At 41.0% G+C, this 23,957-nt stretch overlaps 2 protein-coding genes and 1 long non-coding RNA gene across 3 annotated transcripts in view; all 3 read left to right on the forward strand.

Moving 5' to 3' along the window:
* The first annotated feature begins 3,888 nt into the window (after positions 1–3,888).
* On the forward strand, positions 3,889–7,614 carry LOC148342182 (uncharacterized). Its single transcript, XM_088288304.1, has 2 exons — positions 3,889–4,130; positions 5,817–7,614. Exons 1-2 carry the CDS (start codon positions 4,007–4,009, stop codon positions 7,292–7,294), a joined length of 1,602 nt encoding a protein of 533 aa, XP_088144430.1. The 5' UTR covers positions 3,889–4,006; the 3' UTR covers positions 7,295–7,614.
* Positions 7,615–8,262: 648 nt separating this feature from the next.
* On the forward strand, positions 8,263–10,333 carry LOC148342183 (uncharacterized). Its single transcript, XR_015842025.1, has 2 exons — positions 8,263–8,330; positions 8,550–10,333. It is a non-coding gene; the product is annotated as an uncharacterized LOC148342183 (long non-coding RNA).
* A 225-nt stretch (positions 10,334–10,558) lies between these two features.
* LOC148342184 (uncharacterized) overlaps positions 10,559–23,957 on the forward strand; it is a 60,654-nt gene continuing 47,255 nt past the window's right edge. Inside the window, exons 1-2 of the mRNA XM_088288088.1 lie at positions 10,559–10,675; positions 12,286–12,513. Of these exons, the coding sequence (XP_088144214.1) occupies positions 10,559–10,675; positions 12,286–12,513 (345 nt within the window). The remainder of the gene's footprint in view (positions 10,676–12,285; positions 12,514–23,957) is intronic.

A 23,957-nucleotide genomic window follows, 5' to 3' on the forward strand; every position in this document is an offset into this window, starting at 1 on the left:
GTGATGACTTGAACTGCTGCTTGGAGGCTCCGCCCCTCTCTTGTCCGCACTCTCATCCTTATTTTCATCTTCAGTCTTTATAGGGACAAAGTTCAGTGGTGACTTGTTGATCTCCTCCTCCTCCTCCTCCTTTTTGATGTGAGTCAAGTCTGGCTCCTCTTTCACAAAACGGAGATAGTTTTCACTGACGTCTGTAGGACACAAAAAGACAAACACACATTTGGTTTGGTCAAGTCATTCTGATTCAGATCAACCCACTCGTGTACAAACCTTCTTTGAGTGGCACAACACGAGGCTGGTTGCAAACTTCGCCCAGCAGTTGAAGATGTTGCACGTTCTCTTCTTTTATTCCACAAAGTTCCTCTTTGTACTTGGGTGTCGTTCTTTCACGCATTTTCAAATTCTTCAAAGTCGCACAGAAAGGATTTCCTGTTCGTCACGAAGGCGGAAGAACAGGACACACCCCGCTGTGATTTGATTGGCTGCTGGCTGTGTGGAGCACTGTCACCAACTCACCGACAGATGTCGCCATTTGCGATGCAAATCATTGTTATCTTCTTCTAAACATAGAGAAAAACCTAAGATGCACATGAACAAACATTTTAGTTCCCAAATATGAACTTGAGAGATGTATTGAATTTTACTTTTGTTGCTGGTTTTGTTTTCACATCTGACACCATGTTGTTGGTTGGATAGTATTCCAAATGTATTTCCCTTGTAATGAGTGCCTTACGGCAAGGAGGAGGTGGACCCAAAAGGCGAGGAGGCAGGAGGTGGATAGGGTTAAGGGAATTTATTGACAGGGTCACACAAGGACAAACACGTGGCAGGGTGCCAAAATAACAAAAGGGCAAACAAAACGAGACTAAACTAAACTGGAACGAGGACAAGGAACAAACACGAGACGGGAACGAACAAGGCGGACAGGGAACGATGACAAGAGCATTAACGGGAACAGGGCGTGGTCGCGACAGTCCAAGGTAGCGAGACACACGGGGAAATGCGGCAAGGAGGAACAATGACCCGACACTGCGTTGTCGGTCTGGAAGGTTTAAATAGTCCGGGTACTTAGGGGAGCAGATGGGAAGCAGGTGCGTGATGATGAACTGGGAACAGGTGCGTGGCTGGTGATGACGAGTGCTGAGGGGAAACGCTAACACAGCTGACCAAACAATAACAGAAGCACATGGCAGGAAGGAGGTGACAAAAACAATAACAAACCGCATGCACACGTAAACACTGACAAAAACTCCTGTCATGCCCGACGCGGATCATGACATCCCTATTATTAACAGTTGACATGATAAAGTGATACTTTATGTCAACATATTTGCCTTTTTACAGGGGTTTTCACCAGGTTGTGACTGCGAATTTTAAATTAAAATATGTCACTGTTCTATGACTTAACTGTTATTGTGTTCGAAAATGATTTCGGTATTTAAGTACTTTAATGTTTCATTATTCGTTTTAGTATTCATTAAACTACAATAATTCACAATTAATTATAAGATTTATTGAACTGTTTTAGGAATAATTTAGTATTCAAAGTTTAATTGTTACAAAATTTACTTTTTAAATTTTTGTTTCCCCATTTTGTTCAATCTTAATCTTATGGAAAATTATTTAAGAAGCACCAACACAAGGTTTTTAAAGATAAAGATAAATATAAAGATGTCCTTTCATATTCCCACAATGGGGACATTTGCAGTGTTACAGCAGCAAAGGTATAGATCACACAGAGGCGGCGGCGTAATGTATAACAGCAGCAGACATTCATAAAAATCATGCAAATATATACTGTCTATACGTATATACACAATCCCCATGTATATACACGCTTACATCCCACAACATATACAAGTGTAAGTGTCTGTCCATGGTACAGAGGGGAAATTAATAAAAATGCTGCAATGATAGAAAATACTGCAATGATAAAAGTGCTGTAATGGTAAAAGTACTGCAATGATAAGACGACTGCAATGGTAAATGAAGGATTGTATTATGATTTCTGGCATTATTTTAAACACTTACAGGACAGAAGGTCAATTATTTAATTTAGCAGGTTCATTTTTACTGAATATGTTAAACATTGATGAAACAAAAAGCATTTATCAAAAGAAACTAGAAGCACGGGTCACAAGAATGACTGGGATTGTAGTCATGATGTTTACTGATTTATTATATTATTCTCATATGCTAAATTTAGAGTAATTAGTTTAAATGTGTGAACTTTATTGAAATTCTCAGTAGTGAGAACAAATTTGCGCACATAGCATTTCCATGACTTGCATTCACATTCACAGCACTTCATGGACAAATACGATGAAGCACATTCTCCACATTGGCTGTAGGGATGCAAACATACCCAATTGGGCACTGGAGGACTCAAACAGACGCTATCAAAAGAAAAACACATTCCGAAAGACATAACAATTGGAGATCGGAGCACACACACATACACACTTGCACATACCCACGGACACGCACACACCAACAAGATTACAGAGGAATGCCAGCGGGGAGAAAGAAGTAAGTAAGTTTCGTATGGCGACACCTCTATTCATAGAGGTGTGGGTCCGGGAGCGAAACAGAGTTTCGGTTCGGACGCCGGGTTTTTGGATCATTCTTGGTTTCCCCGTATGGCTACTCTGCCACCGCACGACGACAACGTGATGATCCAGCGGGGAGAGAGACGGAGAGACTGCCCGCCGGAGAAGGCCAGCCTTGGCGTGCCAGTCTTGGGGACCAGACGGGAATCAACTTATCCAGACGATGACTAACCTGGGAAGGACCTTCCCTTGGACGTGGACCCGTGCCGTGGGAGGGAGCGAGGACGACCGATTCAACCGATTCAACCTACATGACCCTTGACATAAAAAACTCCTCTAAAAACTGAAGCTGGGCTGAAAGATGGTGCGCATTTGTCGACTGTGCTCGCCCAAGTGCAGTTTTCTCGTGAGATGAAGAAAAAGCCGCTCAGATATCTTTGTACTATTTCCTGAACGCCAGAAATTGAAGAAACTAAATATTGGAACTCTATTCAGTTGTTGTTGAGTCTTTATTTGACCCTATTCTTCTTGAGTACAAAAAACAAACACGCGTTGGAGTAAGTTTGGCTTTTAAAGGTTGATTTACTAACTACTTCTCATTTCCACGGTGACCCAACTCCATCAATGACATGACAAATATTTGTCCTCTCATCAATATTTGCAAAACAGAGTACTGAGTTTCGAGATCCTTACTATAATAGTTCTCAACATGATATTTCTTATCAATTTAGCTTAGTTAAGGGATATTTTATTGACAATCTAACATCAATATACAAAGACAGAAAAAAATTGGTGGTGGGGGGGCGCGAATCTTTTTCTTCTTGGTAGGGGCGGGCGTGAAATAATTGAGAAGCACTGCTAGTATATGCAGACATTACCACAGCATTGTTGCAAGTTCGGTCGGAGAAACGTAAACGTCCCACTGCTGTTGCAGCAGCGGCTTCTCGGGGCAAAGGCGGAAGTGACGTAGGAGTTGACTCGCCAATGTGGCGTTAATTTAGTTATTTTGTTTTGTTTTTTTATCAACCGAATTTAAATATTATATAAAATATATATTAAAATAGAACAGCCAGGGGTAAAAAGAAAGACAGAGGCAAAGAAATATATTTGAAAAATACGCGCTTAAAGCATGACGTCATAAGCAAGCGCGCAGCTTGCGAAGGGCCTCGACCACATCCACCGACCCGTCCACAACGAAACAAAAACAACCACCGCTAAATTCTTCTGATTTAGTGTGGAACTGACTGTAAATTTCTTACAGGATGTCCAGTGCTACTCTAAAGGACGTCAACATAATTCATTAAGTCTTTGTGTCCCGATAACCTCATTTTCGCGCGTTGATGCTTTTCGGCGTAGTTAGCTTACCTTGTTAGCTAGCTAGCCGCTAACGAAAAGAGGCACATGACTCATCGTCAAGCAGAGATCAAGTGCGGATTTTTTGCAATTATCATTTGAAAATGTGTGAAAAAACGACACCCAAGTACAAAGAGGAACTTTGTGGAAAAAAAGAAGAGAACGAGCAACATCTTCAACTGCTGGACGAAGTTTGCAACCAGCCTCGTGTTGTGCCACACAAAGCAGGTTTATACCCGTTTTACTCTCATTTGCTTTGTAAAGAACGACTTTCTATCGTTAAAAATATGCATCACAACATTAAGTTGTTTGGGGAAATCGTTCAAGGTTATTGCCGCTTTATTTTTAAATATTGCCTTTTACTTGCAGGTCTGCTGAGCAATTGTTTATGTCAAATGTAATCAGTGCAGAAAATAAATGCCAAAGAATAACCAATAGTGGGGGGTGAACTCCGTGTTTTTCCAGTATAAAATTTGAACTGATTATTTAACATTTTACATTTTCTGTTTTTTATATCTTGTTCAAGCAATTCCTTACGGAAGGAATTCTGTTTGAATCTAAAATATGTGCACACTGCGGCGAAAACATTAATGGCGGTTGATCAATTTTAGTGGATAAAACACAAAATATTAAGTTTTTAAAAAAAAAATCAAGTATGTAATGGTTTTATTTATTTATTAACTTTGTACTGGCTTGGTCGGGTGAGAGTCAATGAACCTCCGGTGGCTCTGCACTGTTTTGTGCACATGTGCGTAGATTCACCCCATCCAAACATTTAAAATACATTAAATGCATCCCTCCAGGGTTGCACGGATCTCATCAGTGAAAAAGCGCATGCTGCAAGGAATGCATCTGCAATTTTGGCTTACTATGGGCTTAAAAAGGGAGAACGTCACAACCCCCTTTTCTACCAACAAGGCCAGGAACATTTTGTTCCTGGTAATAAAGTTCCTGTGGCTCAGGTGGTTTGCATCTCCCCCGCAACTCAAAGTTCTTGATAATTTATGCAAATGATAATGATGACGGAACAGTGGGAGGTCTTGTGTTACTTTGTTACTCATTACTGACACCCTATGGCTGTTATACATCATTACGGTTACACAATAATTCAGTGAACTCATAATATTTTGGTGTATTTTCGTCGAATTTGAATACATATTGGATAACTTTAAAATATACAGTCATTATTCAAATATGTCAACATGAAAGTCAGAGAGAAAGTGCTGTTGCTTAATGCTTATGTGTAAGAACTTTTACTCTTCAAACGTAATTTTGTTTTAAAATTTATTTCAAAACAGAAATTTTATAAAAATAAAAAGGGTAATGTCGGAACTTACTCGCAGGATAAATGTCATTTGGGGTAAAAAAAAAAAACAAACGTAAATCATACAATAAATAGCGACTCCTTGAATTCTTTTAGGTATCCAGATTATCATGAAAGCAAAAAGTACCCACGATGAAACTATCTCTAAATGCAAAAACAAATACTTGTAAACATATTTCACTTGAATGATTCCTATTCTATCAATGACATTATGTTGCGATGGCCCCCATCAATGTTAGGGTCCCACAACAGGTGTTCCATCAGACGCACACAATAGCCTGTGTGTGCTAACTTCAGCTCGCTTCCAGAAACGTCTGTGACTAATTCAGGAATGAAATCGGGCATCAGCCGCAATGTGCTTCCTTTTTAAATGCTCGTTTATCACTGTTGTGCTGCTAGAAAATGGAGGTTTACATCGTAGGACGTAATTTTGTGCAATGCCCCAATGGTCCGGTCCAAATCGGGGTCGCACGCATTGATTCGTGTTCGGCAGGCACAAGTCAAGGTAGCACGGTAGAAACAATATAAGACAAAGTCGCCGCCTGACCTTTGACTTGGCCAAACCAAATTTGTCTTTTTGTGTCCTGCAGACGTCAGACAAAATGATCTCTGTTCTGTGAAAGAGGAGGCAGACTTGACTCACATCAAAAAGGAGGAGGAGGAAGAGATCAACAAGTCACCAGTGAACGTTCTCCCTATAAAGACTGAAGATGAAAACAAGGATGAGAGTGAGGACAACAGAGGGGCGGAGCCTACAAGCAGCAGCTCAAGTCGTCACGTGAACACAGAAGGTGATGAAGACCACTGGGGGCCATCACAAGCACATAATGAGGACACATTATCAGATGCTCATGACGATGATGATGATGATAATGGGCAAGCTAAAGGTGAAAGGGCATGTCACACTGACTCAATAACTTCAAAGTTGTCTTTAAAAGGGCACAAAAAAACACACAGTGGTGAAAAACCTTTTTCCTGCTCGGTTTGTGGCAAAAGCTTCTCTCGAAAGACTAATTTAGTAAGGCACACAAGAACGCACAGTGGAGAAAAACCTTTTTCTTGCTCAGTTTGTGGAAAATGCTTCTCTCGAAAGGCAAATTTAACACAACATACAAGAACACACAGTGGAGAAAAACCTTTTTCCTGCTCAGTTTGTGGCAAAGGATTCTCTCTAAAATCAACTTTAACAAAACATAGAAGAATACACAGTGGAGAAAAACCTTTTTCCTGCTCAGTTTGTGGCAAGAGTTTCTCTCAAAGGTCTCATTTAATAATTCACACAAGAACACACAGTGGTGAAAAATCTTTTTCCTGCTCTGTTTGTGGAAAATGCTTCTCTCGAAAGGAAAATTTAACACAACATACAAGAACACACAGTGGAGAAAAACCTTTTTCATGCTCAGTTTGTGGCAAGAGTTTCTCTGACAAGTGTAATTTAACAAGCCACACAAGAATACACAGTGGTGAAAAAACTTTTTCTTGCTCTGTTTGTGGAAAATGCTTCTCTCAAAAGTCAGGTTTAATATATCACACAAGAAAGCACAGTGGAGAAAAACCTTTTTCATGCTCAGTTTGTGGCAAGAGTTTCTCTGACAAGTCTAATTTAACAAGCCACACAAGAACACACAGTGGTGAAAAACCTTTTTCTTGCTCGGTTTGTGGCAAAAGCTTCCTGCGTAAGTCGCATTTAACAAGCCACACAACAACACACAGTGGTGAAAAATCTTTTTCCTGCTCAGTTTGTGGAAAATGCTTCTCGAAAAAGACATATTTAACAGAACACACAAGAACACACAGTGGTGAAAAACCTTTTTCCTGCTCAGTTTGTGGCAAAAGCTTTAATGTAAAGTCAATTTTAAAAGATCACACAAGAACACACACTGGAGAAAAACCTTTTTCCTGCTCAGTTTGTGCCAAGAGTTTCTCTCAAAAGTCACATTTACGAAACCACACAAGAACACACAGTGGAGACAAGCCATTCAGTTGCAGCGTTTGTTCTAAAAAATTCTTCACTAAACAGGGAGCTGAGAGACACAATTGTGCTGGCGAGAATTGCAGCGATCCTTGAAGATTAAAAAAAGGAAAAAAATTGAAAGAACCGACTCTTTGTGGTAAGATGTAAATGTGATTTTCAATAAAATATGATGAAATTGAATTTTGCAAAGCTCTTTTATTGACACAAAGCCAATGTGATCAGTGCCAGAAGAACCATTGTGTCTGAGTGATGATTTGTTTTGGTGTTTACATCCAACATGTAAATAAAAAAATTAATTGCCTTTGCCTGGAATAACATTTGTTAACATTATGCTTTTCAGTTGTCTTTTTAATCGTACTTCATGGAAAAAGTGTGAGAAGAAACGGTGCTTATGAAATCGGTGCGTTCCACAATCATCAATAAAATCACTTGTTCCACTTGCTCAACTGGCCTTCATTACACTGCGTGAAAAGGTGAAAAACATAACTAGAAGTTGAACTATAAAAAGAACAAGAAAGAGAAACGCAAATAGTCTCAGTTTCTCTCAAAGGTTTTGGAATGTCAGGAGTTGGCAACTTGATGGCGACTGGAGTCAGCGCTGGTTTTCTCGCTGTGTTTGGCTGGCTCGTACATGTATGGTCCATTGAACAAAACTCAAACTCTTCAAATATCCCCTCAGATAAATTTAATATTTCGCTTTCTGAATAAATTTCTGACTAGCTAAAACCTCTTTCTAGGTTGAGCTCTATCAAGCGTTTGGGATGTGTTGCTAAGCAGAATCTCACTTCGGAAAAAAATATAATTTTGTCAAATATACCAAATATTTTTTTTCATGCTATATTATATTTTTTATACTTTGGATTGCTTATATAATGAAATCGGGAAATATTAATGTTCTGTTACGCAGTAAAAGTTGTGTTTGTTTCTGTGTGTCGGTGTTCTGAGACTGTTTGAAAATATTCAAATGCCTTTGGTGCTCTCTAGAGGAAATTACGGGTAACTACAACTAGTGTGCCTTTTTTTTTTTACAATGCGGAAGTGACGTGCCGTATTGCAAATAGACGACAACGACGCACGTTTCTCTGCGGTCCTGAGAGATCGCACATGTCTTTATTTCGAGGCATCGCCGGTGCGTATAATTCATTTGTGTTTAAAAGCGGAATTGTTTGGTTTGATGTATATTTGCCGGCTGTAATTTTCAAATGGCCCGTAGCAGTGTTGTTTGTAGCTTGCTACTCACGAACATGAGAGTGCTTAAGATGGTGTCTAGGATGCTTATATACAGCATAATGTGATGTACAATTTGTTTATACATTTTGTAATTGTATTTCATTTCTGATTTTCACAGTTTTACCCTTTTGAGTATCAGTAAACCTGCTTTGACAACAGCCACGTCTGCAGAGTCATTGATATAAGAAAGGTGTTCCTCGCTATAACGGCACAACGATGTTGAGAGCCCTTCTGAGGTACCGGGCGGTGTAGATGTCCGACAGTGAGGGGCGTTGGTAGAGACTCGGCAGTGGTTGCCTGTGGGGCTGCCGTTGCAGCCGTAGCAAGACACCGAACCTGCAGCCCCGCTTCTGCTTCCTCTCCCTGCGTCGCCTGCGCCGGTCCCGGTCCCGATGACAAACCACAGTGAGCCGGGCGGCCTCGCCAGTTCGTCCGGAATTTTGCGATCATATAGCAACATTCCTCTGTGATGGTTATTTCGCATCGATATGCAATGTCCACGATGTCCTGGCGGGTTCAATCTTAATGTTATGGAAAAATATTGAGCAAGTAAGGTTTTTATTTATTGTGGCCACCTGCTTTTGAAGAAAGTGACTTTCGCTTCTTGTACTCGAGGATTCTTTGTGAAGCCAAAAGAACACGACCTTGACTGATAAGTAGGCTCAACGCAGAAAAAGTATCTGTAAGGAATTGCTTGAACAAGATATAAAAACCAGAAAATGTAAAATGTTAAATAATCAGTTCCAATTTTATCCTGGGAAAAACATGGAGTTCACCCCCCACTATTGGTTTTTCTTTGGCGTTTATTTTCTGCACTGATATCATTTGGCATAAACAAATGTTCAGCAAAAGGTGAAGGATTGTATTACAGTTACTGATATTATTTTGAACACATACGGGACAGAATGTCGATTATTAAAGTTAGCAGGTTCATATTTACTGAATATTTTTAACATGGATGAAACAAGAAGCATTTATCAAATGAAACTAGAAGCACTGGTCACAAGAAAGACTGGGATTTTAGGCCTGATGTTTACTGATTTCTTATATTATTCTCATATGCTAAATTTATTCTACTTAGTGTGTGAACTTTATTGAAATTCTCAGTCGTGGGAACAACTTTGCGCACATAGCATTTCCATGACTTGCATTCACATTCACAGCACTTCATGGTCAAATACGACGAAGCACATTCTCCACATTGGCTGTCGAGATGCAAACATACCAAATTGGGCACTGCAGGACTCACACAGACGCTATAAAAAAAACACATTCCGAAAGACGGAACAATTGGAGATTAGAGCACATGCACATACACACGCGCACACACAGACATATAATTACACCTGCACATACACTTGCATTTACACATACACGCACACACCGACAAGATTACAGAAGAATGCCAGCGGAGAGAGAGACGGAGGGACGGCCCGCCGGAGAAGGCCAGCCTTGGCGTGTCAGTCTTGGGGACCAGACGGGAATCAACTATCCAGACGATGACTAACCTGGGGAGGACCTTCCCTCGGACGTGGACCCGTGCCGTGGGAGGGAGCGAGGACGACCAATTCAACCTACATTACCCTTGACATAAAAAAACTCCTATAAAAACTGAAGCTGGGCTGAAAGATGGCGCGCATTTTTCGACTGTGCTCGCCCGAGTGCAGTTTCTCGTGAGATTAAGAAAAAGCCCCCCAGATATCTGTCATTGTACTATTTCCTGAACTCCAGAAATTGAAGAAACTAAATATCGGAACTCTAATTGTTATGTATTTGTGGTCTGTGTTGAATCACGTGGTTATGCGTGACGTCATCAAGCAGCGCGTGCGGTTGAGCAATGTAAATGAGAGCTCTTCAAGTCTTCCTGTTTTGCTTCGTTGTAATTAAAAAGTCATCCGTCTACACCTGAGCCTCCATTCATCCTTACCCGAATTAATAGTAGAGGATACAACAAAAGTGGCGACGAGGACGTCTGAACCTGCGACGTTTTTTTTTTTTCTCTCTCGGGGTGGACTTTGCGCTGAGTGCGGAGGAGAAGTGGCGGCACAAGGTTTTTGGAAGCCGCGGACATTAAAAGTTTTGAGGAAGACAGTCAAGTAAGTGGCAGGCTGATTAACCAGGCGCAGAATGGCGGGAGTTATCGGCTCGATTGGCCCCTTTGATGAGGACGTTGAGCAGTGGAGCTCGTACACGGAACGTTTTGGCTATTTCGTTCAAGCTAATGCTATTGAGGACGAAAGGAAAGTACCAACGTTTTTGAGTGTGATGGGCCCGAAGACATTTACTTTGCTTCGTAGTCTGGTACAACCAGCTGCTCCGGGGAGTAAAACATATGAAGAGATAGTGGGTGTTCTCACTGGACATTTTTCACCAAAACCTCTTGTAATTGCCGAGAGATATAGATTTCACAAGCGCTGTCAAGAGGAGGGGGAGTCCGTAACCATGTTTGTGGCAGCTTTGAGAAAGCTAGCTGAACATTGTGAGTTCAAAGAGGTGCTAAATGACACACTAAGGGACAGACTAGTGTGTGGATTAAGGAATGAAGCAGCACAGAAAAAGTTGCTGACTGAAAGTGACCTGACCCTGGAAAAGGCTATCAACATCAGTGTTACAATGGAAATGGCGTCCAGAGAGAGGCTCAGCAACTAAATGCTACAGGAAGAGTGCACAACGTTGCCGGCAGTCAGAGCAGCTCTCCGGGACCGTGCTATAGGTGTGGTAACACAGGTCATCTTGCATCTACCTGCTGGTGTAAAGAAATGGACTGTCGTCAATGTGGCAAGAAAGGACATGTGGAAAGAGCATGTCGGAACAGAAAAACTATGGAAAAGAGTAAGAAACGGGATTTAAAAGACAAATTCAGAAATAAAAAAAAAGTGTACACTGTAAAAAATGACAAAAGCTCATCTTCTGATGAAGAAATGAACGTCAACACAGTGCGTATAATGAATGCAGATGAAAGCTCAGATTGCTATTGGGCTCAGACTAACCTAGAAGGGCATCTAGTTAAAATGCAGATAGACACAGGGTTTAAGGCATCACTAGTGTCATATCAGGTCTACAAGCGGTGCATGAAACATGTTCCTTTACGCCCCTCTGACACTGTTTTCAAGGCATATACAGGACACAAAGTGCACATTAAAGGAATGACCGATATAACGGTTGAGTGTAACAGTCAAACTGCTAAGCTACCAGTGTATGTTACGAGAGGAAACTTTGCACCAATCATGGGGCGTGTGTGGCTGAAAGCATTACGTCTTGATTGGCAAGAAGTCAGACAGTTGTCAAACGAGAATTTACAACTGCAAACCATCCTTGACAAGAATGAGGAGGTTTTCCGACCAGAGTTGGGCAGCATGAAAAATATCACAGTGAAACTCCACATTAAGCAAGGAAGCAAACCAGTGTTTATGAAGGCTCGGACAGTGCCTTATGCCATTCGTGACAAAGTCGAGGCAGACTTGGAAGCATTGGTCAAAAGTGGAGTGCTGGAACCTGTTTCAACAAGTGAATGGGCAACTCCCATTGTGCCAGTACCCAAAAAGAATGGAGGAATACGCACATGTGGAGATTTTAAAGTGACTGTCAATCCGGTGTTGAGTGCGGAGCAATATCCACTCCCACTGATTGATGATTTGTTTGCTGGACTGAGCGGTGGACAAAAGTTCAGTAAGATTGACTTAAACCAAGCATATCTGCAAATGCATGTGGAGGAAGAGTCACGTGAAATACTAACCATAAACACTCAAAAAGGACTGTTTAGGTATTGCAGACTGCCATTTGGTATTACATCGGCTCCAGCAATATTTCAGCGTGCCATGGATCAAATTCTCAGTGGATTACGTGGTGTACAGTGTTATTTGGATGACATACTGTGCACCGGAGCAACCGATGAAGAACTTCTTCAAAATTTGGATGCCACACTGCAAAGATTACGTGATTATGGACTCAGAGTTCGCAAGGAGAAATGTGACTTCCTGAAACCATCTGTGGAGTATCTAGGGCACGTCATCGATGGGAAAGGCCTGCATACGTCACCTTCAAAGATCACAGCCATTGTGGACGCCCCGCCACCTGAGAACGTGAGTCAGCTGCGATCTTTTCTCGGATTGTTGAATTATTATGGAAGGTTCATACCGAATTTTGCTTCACTGCTACGACCGCTACATGAACTGTTATGTCAAGACAAGAAATGGAAATGGACTAGTGAATGTCAACAAGCATTTCATGATGCTAAAAATGCATTAACCACGTCTAAGGTGTTAACACATTTCAATCCGTCATTACCAATCCAACTGGCATGCGACGCGTCACCCTATGGAGTGGGTGCTGTCATCTCTCATGTGTTTCCAAATGGTGAGGACAGACCTATTGCGTTTGCCTCCAGGACATTGAACAAGGCAGAGTCGAACTATGCTCAACTGGAACGAGAAGCACTGGGCATTGTTTTTGGCGTGAGAAAATTTCACCAATACTTATATGGAAGGAAGTTTACTCTGCTCACAGATCATCGACCTCTGACAACTATCTTGGGACCACGCACAGGAATACCATCTCTGGCAGCTTCGCGTCTCCAGCGATGGGCTTTACTGTTGTCGGCTCACTCCTACGACATTAAGTATCGGAAATCAGTCTCTCATGGCAACGCAGATGGACTTTCAAGGTTGCCACTCCCTGTCACGAAACATGAGTCGAACACCGTGGACATCTTCTACTTCAGGAGCGTTGAAAGAGCGCCTATAACTGCATCCCAAGTGAAAAAGGCGACACATACTGACCCTGACTTGTCAGTGGTTATGGACATGGTCATGAATGGACGTTCAGTAGGTGATAGTGCTACACTGAAACCTTACAGTAATAGGAGGTGGGAACTTACTGTCCAGTCCGGGTGTCTGCTGTGGGGAAGGAGGGTCATCATTCCACAGTCACTGCGTGCTAAAATGTTGGAGCAGCTTCATGCGGGACACAGTGGAATAGTGAAAATGAAGGAGATGGCCAGAAGCTACTTTTGGTGGCCAGGGCTAAACAAGGAAGTCGAGCATATGGCCATGAGTTGCCCATCCTGTCACAAAACCCGTAACAATCCTCCAGCAGCACCACTCCATCCATGGGATTTTCCTCAGGACCCTTGGTATCGGATTCATATCGATTTTGCGGGTCCATTTGAAGACAGAATGTTCCTGATTGCTGTTGATGCACACAGTAAGTGGCCAGAGGTGGCTATAATGAAATCCACAACTGCCGAAAATACAGTTGAGGAATTGGGAGAAATCTTTAGTAGATTTGGTGATCCTGCCCAACTTGTTTCAGATAATGGCCCTCAACTTGTGTCAAAAGAAATGTCAGACTTTCTGCATGTCAATGGAGTACAGCACATCAAGTCAGCTCCATACCACCCTGCAACGAATGGGTTAGCAGAGAGGTTCGTGCAAACACTAAAAAATGCACTTAAAACATCACAAGGACAAGGAACGCTCCACCAGAGACTACATGAGTTTCTTCTCAAATACCGGACCACTCCACATTCAACTACCAAGACATCACCCGCCAGCCTGATGTTCAACAGAGAACTACGGACCAACTTGGATCTTCTTAAGCCTGCAGCAGTGAAAGACATTGTTCGGGCAAGTCAAAGGAAACAAATAATGCAACGGGACATTCATGCAAAAGACAGAGTTTTCACACCAGGAGAGAAAGTGCTCGCAAGGAATTATCAAGGCAAAACTAAGTGGATTCCTGCTACTGTGATTGCCCAAACAGGACCTGTCTCCTACACAGTTCAGTCAGCTGATGGTGTTTGGCGCCGCCATGTGGACCAACTTTTAAGGGCGTCTCCAAGCACCCCTGAATTGTCTGTGACTATCGATTGTGACAAAAATGTTGAGGAATGTTTACCTGAACCCTGTAATGTACCTTTACCTGTGGCAAATTCCGTTAGCCCTGCTGTTGTTCATGGTTCAGATAAATCTGTGGAAGAGAGCGCACCAGTACTAGAACCTAGTCATATGGAAAAGACTGCTGTAGCGCTAGAACGTCGCTATCCTACTCGGGAAAGGAAGGCACCTGATTGTTTGAATTTGTAGGTCAGAAAGGTGTTGGAAAAAAAAAAATGTTCTGAGTTGTTGGTGTTTTCTTACCTAGTTAAAGAGTCTAAAGGAAAAAAACTGAAAAAGGGAATTTACTGCTTCTGATGTAAGAGGGGAGGAGATGTTATGTATTTGTGGTCTGTGTTGAATCACGTGGTTATGCGTGACGTCATCAAGCAGCGCGTGCGGTTGAGCAATTTAAATGAGAGCTCTTCAAGTCTTCCTGTTTTGCTTCGTTGTAATTAAAAAGTCATCCGTCTACACCTGAGCCTTCATTCATCCTTACCCGAATTAATAGTAGAGGATACAACATAACTCGTGCAACAAAGTGTGACATTGGAGCAGAGTAGGAATAAAAAAGCGGCGGTGAGTGAAGTCACAGAGCAATCGGAGCAACAGCAACCGTATTTCCTTGGGTCAGTGAGAAAAGCAAATTGGACTTCACAGCAATGGGTCGTGAAGTTAAGTCAAGTCAAGTCAATTTTATTTGCATAGCCCTTAATCACAGACAGTCTCAAAGGGCTTTACATAGCCACAATCGACATCCCCGAACTTAACCCCCAGGAGGGCAAGGAAAAACTCACAAAACCTCATTAGGGGAAAAGTGAGAAACCTTGAGAAGGGACCACAGATGGGGGAATCCCCCTTCCAGGATGACCAGGCTGCAATGGATGCCAACTGGGCAACATTTGACACATACAATGATGCTATGCAATAATAGATGAGATAATATAAGAGTCAATTGAATGAAGTGCTGCAGGAAGATGACTTCAGTGGAGTGGGTCCTCATCCAGGGCCGTAATATCCATGGCAGCATATCCGAAGATGAGCCTTCGATCTTGTACCGGTCAGTTGGTGTAAATTCAGAACAGCCACTTCCAAGTGAATCGCTATCACCTAATTCGGGGAATTGGGAACAGAAAAGAAAGAACAGAAATAGCAAACAGGCCAACAAGTAGTTCAATGAAGTGCTGAAATATAAGGAAATCAGAAAAGGCGCTGCATGAAGACGACTTCGGCAGAGCAGGTCCCTTCCCAGTTCGTCAGTGCCGTAATCTTCAAAGCATGTCCCCATCACCTAATTCCCAAGCAGGGGAAGAGGGGGCAGAAAAGAGAAGAAGCGGCAGTAAACAGGCCAACAAATAATTAAATTAGATGCTAAAGTATATAAATAAATTGATCAAATGTCGCGCTGCAGGAAGACGACATCACTGGAACTGGTGCATGCCCAGTTGGTCAATGCCTTAAACTTCCTAGTGGGTCACCGTCACCTAATCCCCCAGCCGGGGGAAAAGGGGGCAGAAAAGAAAACAAAAGAAAAAAAAAAGCGGCAGTAAACAGGCCAACAAATATTTCAGCTAAATGCACAAGAGTATAAATGCGTCTTTAATAGTGTTTTGAACATTTCTACTGAGGTGGCGCCTCTAATATCTGAGGGAAGTGCATTCCAAAGCATTGGTGCCCGAATAGAGAACGCTCTAGAACCTGCGGACTTCTTTTTGGCTCGCGGGATCACTAAAAGACCAGCATTTTGTGAGCGAAGGTTTCGGGACGGAACATATGGTACCACGAGGTCAACGAGATAAGAAGGTGCTAAGCCGTGCAATATTTTAAAAGTAAGTAGCAGAACTTTAAAATCACATCTCAAGTGGACCGGAAGCCAATGCAAATTGGCTAATATCGGGGTAATATGATCAAACTTTCTCGTCTTAGTTAAGAGTCTAGCTGCTGCATTTTGAACTAACTGCAGACTTTTAATACTCGACATGGGGAGACCCGAGAGCAAAGCGTTACAATGGTCGAGGCGAGATGTAACAAACGCATGGATTAAGATTTCCGCGTCACACGTTGATAGAATTGGGCGAATTTTAGCAATGTTACGCAGATGAAAAAACGCAGTTCGAGTAATATTTTTAATGTGCATTTGAAAAGACATAGTTGCGTCAAATATAACACCGAGATTTTTTGTTGAATCCTTTTGGATAATATTACATTTATCGATATTCAGAGTGGTGTCTTTGAAAAGGTACCGATGACGCGCTGGTCCAATGATGAGCATCTCGGTTTTATCTGAGTTAAGACGCAAAAAATTGAAAGACATCCATTGTTTAATTTCGGCAAGGCACGCCTCTAATTTATAGCAGTCGCGGGGATTCGTTATATCCAACGGCATGTATAATTGCGTATCATCAGCGTAACAGTGAAAACTAATGTTATATTTCCGTATAATATCACCAAGCGGTAGCATATAGATGCTAAACAATAGAGGTCCAAGTACCGATCCCTGCGGAACTCCACATATGATCTTACAAAGATCCGAAGTCGTATTGCCATGAATTACACGGTGCGTCCTCTCCGACAGATACGAATTAAACCAAGAAAGCGCTGAACCTGAAATGCCAACACACGTTTCAAGGCGTTTTAATAATATGTTATGATCAACGGTATCAAAAGCGGCACTAAGATCGAGTAAGAGTAATATTGATGAGGTGTCGGCGTCCATAGCTATGAGAAGATCATTAGTAACTTTAGCAAGGGCCGTCTCAGTAGAGTGGTCGGCTCTAAAACCCGATTGGAAAGGTTCAAATTGATTATTAACAGTCATATATTCATTAAGTTGTTGCGCTACGACTTTTTCAAGAATTTTTGCAATAAACGGAAGATTTGAAACCGGCCTATAGTTGATGAGACTCTCTGGGTCAAGGTTTGGTTGCTTAAGTAACGGTCGGATAACGGCGGTCCTAAAAGCTGCTGGTACTACACCCGTGGTAAGTGATAGATTAATTATATTTAAAACAGACGGTCCTAGGGTCGTAAACAGTTCTTTAATTAGTTTGCCAGGAAGCGGATCGAGCACACAAGTTGTCGGTTTTGCCGCACTAACCAATTTTGTTAGGCTCTCAAGAGATATTTTTTTAAATTGACATAAGGTTATCGGACAGTTATCAGCCCTAATGTCCCTATTAACACAATTTATTGCGGAATTCGACGGAATTTTAAGAACAGTGTCTTTAATCTCATCACGAATACATTCTATCTTCTGAGTAAAAAATTGCATAAAATCGTGAGCTGAATAGGAAGAGCTATCCGAGGTTGGTCGCTGTTGCGTTAGCATTGCTACGGTATCAAATAAATATTTAGGATTGTTTTTATGTAAGACAATTAATCTAGAATAATAATTAGTTTTGGCTAAATTAAGCGCTTCTTTGTATATTAGTAAACTATCGCACCATGCCTGACGGAAGACCTCAAGTTTGGTCGCACGCCATTTGCGCTCAAGCTTCCTACAAGATCGTTTCAGTACGCGCGTTTCCTCTGTAAACCACGGAGTAAGCCTCTTTGGACGAGTTTTAGTTTTTAAAGGCGCGACGGAGTCAAGCGCATTTAACAAAGCGACATTAAAGTTGTTTGTGAGATCATCAATCGTACCAATATAATTAGGAAACGAAGCAGTTGCTAAAGGGAGTAGCTCAGAGAGCGCAACGATGGTTGAGGAGCTAATGTTACGGCTGCTATAATTTTGATTATGGTCAGAACGATGACAGTGAGCCAAGACTTCAAATTTGATAAAGTAATGGTCAGATATAGCACTGGTATATGGTAATACAATTATTTTTGAAGATGCTAAGCCTCGGGTTAATACCAAATCTAGCGTATTGCCATTTATATGCGTTGCTTCATTTATTATTTGCGTGAAACCAAACATATCAATGATTGTCCGAAACGCTACCGTAAGTGGTTCCGACGGGAGATTCATATGAATGTTGAAGTCGCCCATGATAAGTATATTATCCGCATGAGTTACTAAATCAGCTACGAATTCAGAAAATTCATCTAAAAAGCCGGAGTAAGAGCCAGGTGGACGATAAAGAACGGCAAGATAAAACGGCAGCTCGGCTGAGGATCGCATAATGAGAACTTCAAATGTTTTAAAGGAATTGCTAAAACGAGGACTAAGTTTTAGGTTAGATTCGGAAATGAGGGCTACACCCCCGCCTTTCTTTTGAGGGCGCGCAACATGCGAGCTCACGAAGTTTGGAGGCGAAGCCTCATTTAGCGGTAAAAACTGATTTGGTTTTAACCAGGTCTCGCAAAGACCAATCATGTTAAGATTATGGTCTCTAATAAGGTCATTAACTAACAAGGCTTTCGATGAAAGCGATCTAATATTTAAAAAACCGAGTTTCAGTAAAATAGGTCTATCTAAGTTATTCCGCGCAACAGGACTCCTGGTCATAATATTAAGGAGATTGCCTTGCCTAGGTCCCGGATTGTACCTCGAGCGACTATAAACGCGGCGAGAAATTCTGACGGTCGGAATCCGATAGTTATTTACCAGCTTTCGAGTGCTATTATTTTGAGAGAACGGCTCGTCGTCAATAAAACCGACCGAGGAGGAATGCTTAAACCCATCCGCGACGAAAGTGACGTCCTGTCGCGCCTTGAATATTTCTTAACATATTTGTTCTTTTGAATATGTGTGCAATTTAAATTATTCCATCCATCCAGCCATTTTCTGCCGCTCATCCAGGGTCGGGTTATTGAATTATTTTTTTAGTATTTTTTATAATTCAATATTTATTTCAAGATCAGGACTCTTCTCAATTAGTTCAATATTTATAAAATGTTTCTATATTTGTTAATTGAATTAAGTCTGTATGTGGTTTCCAATTTTACATTTTAATATTTTCCTATTTCACTATATAAATAATCCAATGTATAAAAAATATAATACAGCATGAAAAAAAAAATTTGGTATATTTGACAAAATAGTTTTTTTCCAAAGTGAGATTCTGCTTAGCAACAAACCCCAAACACTTGATAGAGCTCAACCCATTAAGTGTATTTTGCAGAAATTTATTCAGAAAGCATAATATTAAATGTATGTAAGGGGATATTTGAAGAGTTTGAGTTATGTTCAATAGACCATTCATACCCGAGCCACCCAAACACAGCAAGAAAACCAGCGCTGACTCCAGTCGCCATCAAGTTGCCAACTCCTGACATTCCAAAACCTTTGAGAGAAACTGAGACGATTTGCGTTTCTCTTTCTTGTTCTTTTTATAGTTCAACTTCTAGTTCAGTTTTTCACCTTTTCACACAGCGTAATGAAGGCCAGTTGAGCAAGTGGAACAAGTGATTTTATTGATGATTGTGGAAGGAACCGATTTCATAAGCACCGTTTCTTCTCACACCTTTTCCATTAAATACGATTAAAAAGACAACTGAAAAGCAGAACATTAACAAATGTTATTCCAGGCAAAGGCAATTAATTTATTTTACATGTTTGATGTAAACACACAAAAAAAAATCATCATCACTCAGACACAATGGTTCTTCTGGCAATGATCACATTGGCTTAGTGTCAATAAAAGAGCTTTGCAAAATTCAATATTTCATATTTTATTCAAAATCACATTTACATCTTACCACAAAGACTCAGTTCCTTCAGTTTTTTGTTTTCTTTTTTTTAAGCTTCAAGTGTCACTGCTTATCTCACCAGCACAATTGTGACTCTCCGCATGCTGTTTAGTGGAGAATTTTTTAGCACAAACGCTGCAACTGAATGGCTTGTCTCCTCTGTGTGTTCTTGTGTGGCGTCGTAAATGTGACTTTACAGAGAACCCCTTGGCACAAACTGAGCATGAAAATGTTTTTTCTCCAGTGTGTAATCGTGTATGTGTTTTTAAATTTGGCTTAAAAGAAAAGCTTTTGCCACAAACTGAGCAAGAAAAAGGTTTTTCTCCAGTGTGTGTTCTTGTGTGACTTATTAAATCAGACTTTCGCGAGCAACTCTTGCCACAAACTGAGCAGGAAAAAGGGTTTTCTCCACTGTGTTTTCTTGTGTGTTCTGTTAAACTTTCCTTTCTCGAGAAGCATTTTCCACAAACTGAGCATGAAAAAGGGTTTTCTTCAGTGTGTAATTGTGTATGTCTTTTTAAATTTGACTTAAAAGAAAAGCTTGTGCCACAAACTGAGCAGGAAAAGATTTTTCACCACTGTGTGTTCTTGAGTGATTTATTAAATGAGACCTTCGAGAGAAACTCTTGCCACAAACTGAGCAGGAAAAAGGTTTTTCTCCACTGTGTGTTCTTGCATGGCTTGTTAAATGTGCCTTTTGAGAGAAGCTTTTTCCACAAACTGAGCATGAAAAAGGTTTTTCTCCAGTGTGTAATCGTGTATGTGTTTTTAAATTTGGCTTAAAAGAAAAGCTTTTGCCACAAACTGAGCAAGAAAAAGGTTTTTCTCCACTGTGTGTTCTTGCGTGTTCTATTAAATTTGCCTTTTGACAGAAGCATTTTCCACAAACTGAGCAGGAAAAAGATTTTTCAACACTGTGCGTTCCTGTGTGCCTTACTAAATGAGACTTCCGAGAGAAGCTTTTGCCACAAACCGAGCAGGAAAAAGGTTTTTCACCACTGTGTGTTTTTCTGTGCCCTTTTAAAGACAACTTTGAAGATAATGAGTCAGTGTGGCATGCCCTTTCACCTTTAGTTTGCTCATTATCATCATCATCATCGTGATGAGCGTCTGATAATGTGTCCTCATTATGTGCTTGTGATGGCCCCCAGTGGTCTTCGTCACCTTCTGTTGTCACGTGATGACTTGAGTTGCTGCTTGTAGGCTCCGCCCCTCTCTTGTCCTCACTCTCATCCTTGTTTTCATCTTCAGTCTTTATAGGGACAACGTTCACTGGTGACTTGTTGATCTCCTCCTCATCCTCCTCCTTTTTGATGTGAGTCAAGTCTGGGTCCTCTTTCACAGAACGGAGATCATTTTGTCTGACGTCTGCAGGACACAAAAAGACAAATTTGGTTTGGTCAAGTCAAACCACATGCGGCGACTTTGTCTTATTTTCTACAGCGCTATCTTGACTTGTGCCTGCCGAACACCAATCAATGCGTGCGACCCCGATTTGGACCGGACCATGGGGGCATTTCACAAAATTACGTCCTACGATTTAGCAGCACAACAACAGTGATAAACGAGCATTTAAAAAGGAAGCACGTTGCGGCTGATGCCCGATTTCATTCCTGACATCGTCACAGACGTTTCTGGAAGCGAGCTGAAGTTAGCACACACAGGCTATTGTGTGCGTCTGATGGAACACCTGTTGTGGGACCCTAAAATATTGATGCAGACCACTGGGGCCCATTGCAACATAACGTCATTGATAAGAGGAATCCTTCAAGTGAAAAATGTTTACAAGTATTTCTTTTTGCATTTCGAGATAGTTTCATCGTGGGTATTTTTTTGCTTCCATTATAATCTGGATGCCTAAAATAATTAAAGGGGCCCTGGAATCAGAGTTGCTATTTATTGCATGATTTACGTTTGGGTTTTTTTTGCCCAAAATGACATTTAGCCTGCAAGTACATTCCAACATTCCCCTTTTTATTTTTTATAAAATTTCAGTTTTTAAATAAATTTTAAAACAACATGATGTTTGAAGAGTCAAAATCCCTACACATAAGCATTAAGCAACAACACTTTCACTGTGACTTTCATGTTGACATATTTGAATAATGACTGTATATTTTAAAGTTATCCAATATGTATTCAAATTCGACTAAGATACACCATAATATGAGTTCACTGAATTATTTTGGAACTGCAACGATGCTTAACAGCCATAGAGTGTCAGTAATGAGTAACAAAGGAACACAACACCTCCCACTGATACATCGTCATTGTCATTTGCATAAATTACCAGGAACTATGAGTTGCGGGGGAGATGCAAACCACCTGGGCCACAGGAACTTTATTACCAGGAACGAAATGTTCCTGGACTCATTGGTAGAAAAGGGGGTTGTGACGTTCTCCCTTTTTAAGCCCATAGTAAGCCAAAGATGCAGATGCATTCCTTGCAGCATGCGCTTGTTCACTGATGAGATCCGTGCAACCCTGGATGGATGCATTAAATGTATTTTAAATGTTTGGATGGGGTGAAACTACACACATATGCACAAAACAGTGCAGGGCCACCGGAGGTTCATTGACTCTCACCCGACGAAGCCAGTACAAAGTTAATAAATAAATAAGACCATTACGTGCTTGATTTTTTTAAAAAACTTTATATTTTGATCCACTAAAATTGATCAACCGCCATTGATGTTTTCGCCGCAGTGTGCACATTTTTTAGAGTCCGGCAGAATTCCTTCCGGAAGGAATTGCTTGAACAAGATATAAATACCAGAAAACGTAAAATGTTAAATAATCAGTTCAAATTTTATAAAAAAAAACAACAACATGGAGTTCACCCCCCACTATTGGTTATTCTTTGGCATATATTTTCTGCACTGATTTCATTTGGCAAAAACAAATGTTCAGCAGACCTGCAAGTAAAAGGCAATATTCAAAAATAAACCGGAAATAACCTTGAACAATTTCCCCAAACAACTTAATGATGTGATGCATATTTTTAACGATCGAAAGTCGTTCTTTACAAAGCAAATGAGAGTAAGACGTGAACAAACCTGCTTTGTGTAGCACAACACGAGGCTGGTTGCAAACTTCGTCCAGCAGTTGAAGATGTTGTTCGTTCTCTTCTTTTATTCCACAAAGTTCCTCTTTGTACTTGGGTGTCGTTCTTTCACACATTTTCAAATGATAAGTCCAAAAAATCTGCACTTGATCTCTGCTTGGCGATGAGTCGTTAGCGGCTAGCTAGCTAACAAGCTAAGCTAACTACGCCGAAAAGCATCAACGCACGAAGATAAGGTTATCGGGACACAAAGACTTTATGAATTATGTCGTAGTCCTTTAGAGTAGCACTGGACATCCTTTGAGAAAATTACAGTCAGTTCCACACTAAATCAGAAGAATTTAGCGGTGGACTGCTTTTGTTCCGGTGTGGACGGGTCGGTGTATGTGGTCGAGGTCCTTCGGAAGCTGCGCGCTTGCTTATGACGTCATGCTTTAAGCGCGTATTGTCCAAATATATTTATTTGCCTCAGTGGGTTTTTTTACACCTGGCTGTTCTATTTTAATATTTATTTTATATAATATTTTAATTCGGTTGATAAAAAAAATTAACAAAATAACTAAATTAACGCCACATTCGCGAGTCAGCATCGACGTCACTTCCGCCTATTTCCCGAGAAGCCGCTGCTGGAACAGTAGTGGGACGTTTCCGTTTCTCCGACCGAACTTGCAACAATACTGTGGTTCACTCGGGCTGCAAGATTGTATGAATATAATGTCTGCATATACTCGCAGTGCTTCTCAGTTATTTCACGCCCGCCCCTACCAAGAAGAAAAAGATTCGCGCCACCCCACCACCATTTTTCTCTGTCTTTGTTTGTTGATGTTAGATTATCAATAAAATATCCCTTAACTAAGACTTAAATATTATAGTGAGGATCTCGAAACTCAGTACTCTGTTGTGCAAATATTGATGAGATGACAAATATTTGTCATGTTATTGTTGGAGTTGAGTC

This window comes from Idiotropiscis lumnitzeri, chromosome 2, assembly GCF_059441095.1.
Source record: "Idiotropiscis lumnitzeri isolate Australia: NSW breed Sydney's pygmy pipehorse chromosome 2, RoL_Ilum_1.0, whole genome shotgun sequence".
In the NCBI taxonomy this organism is placed as follows: Eukaryota; Metazoa; Chordata; class Actinopteri; order Syngnathiformes; family Syngnathidae; genus Idiotropiscis; species Idiotropiscis lumnitzeri.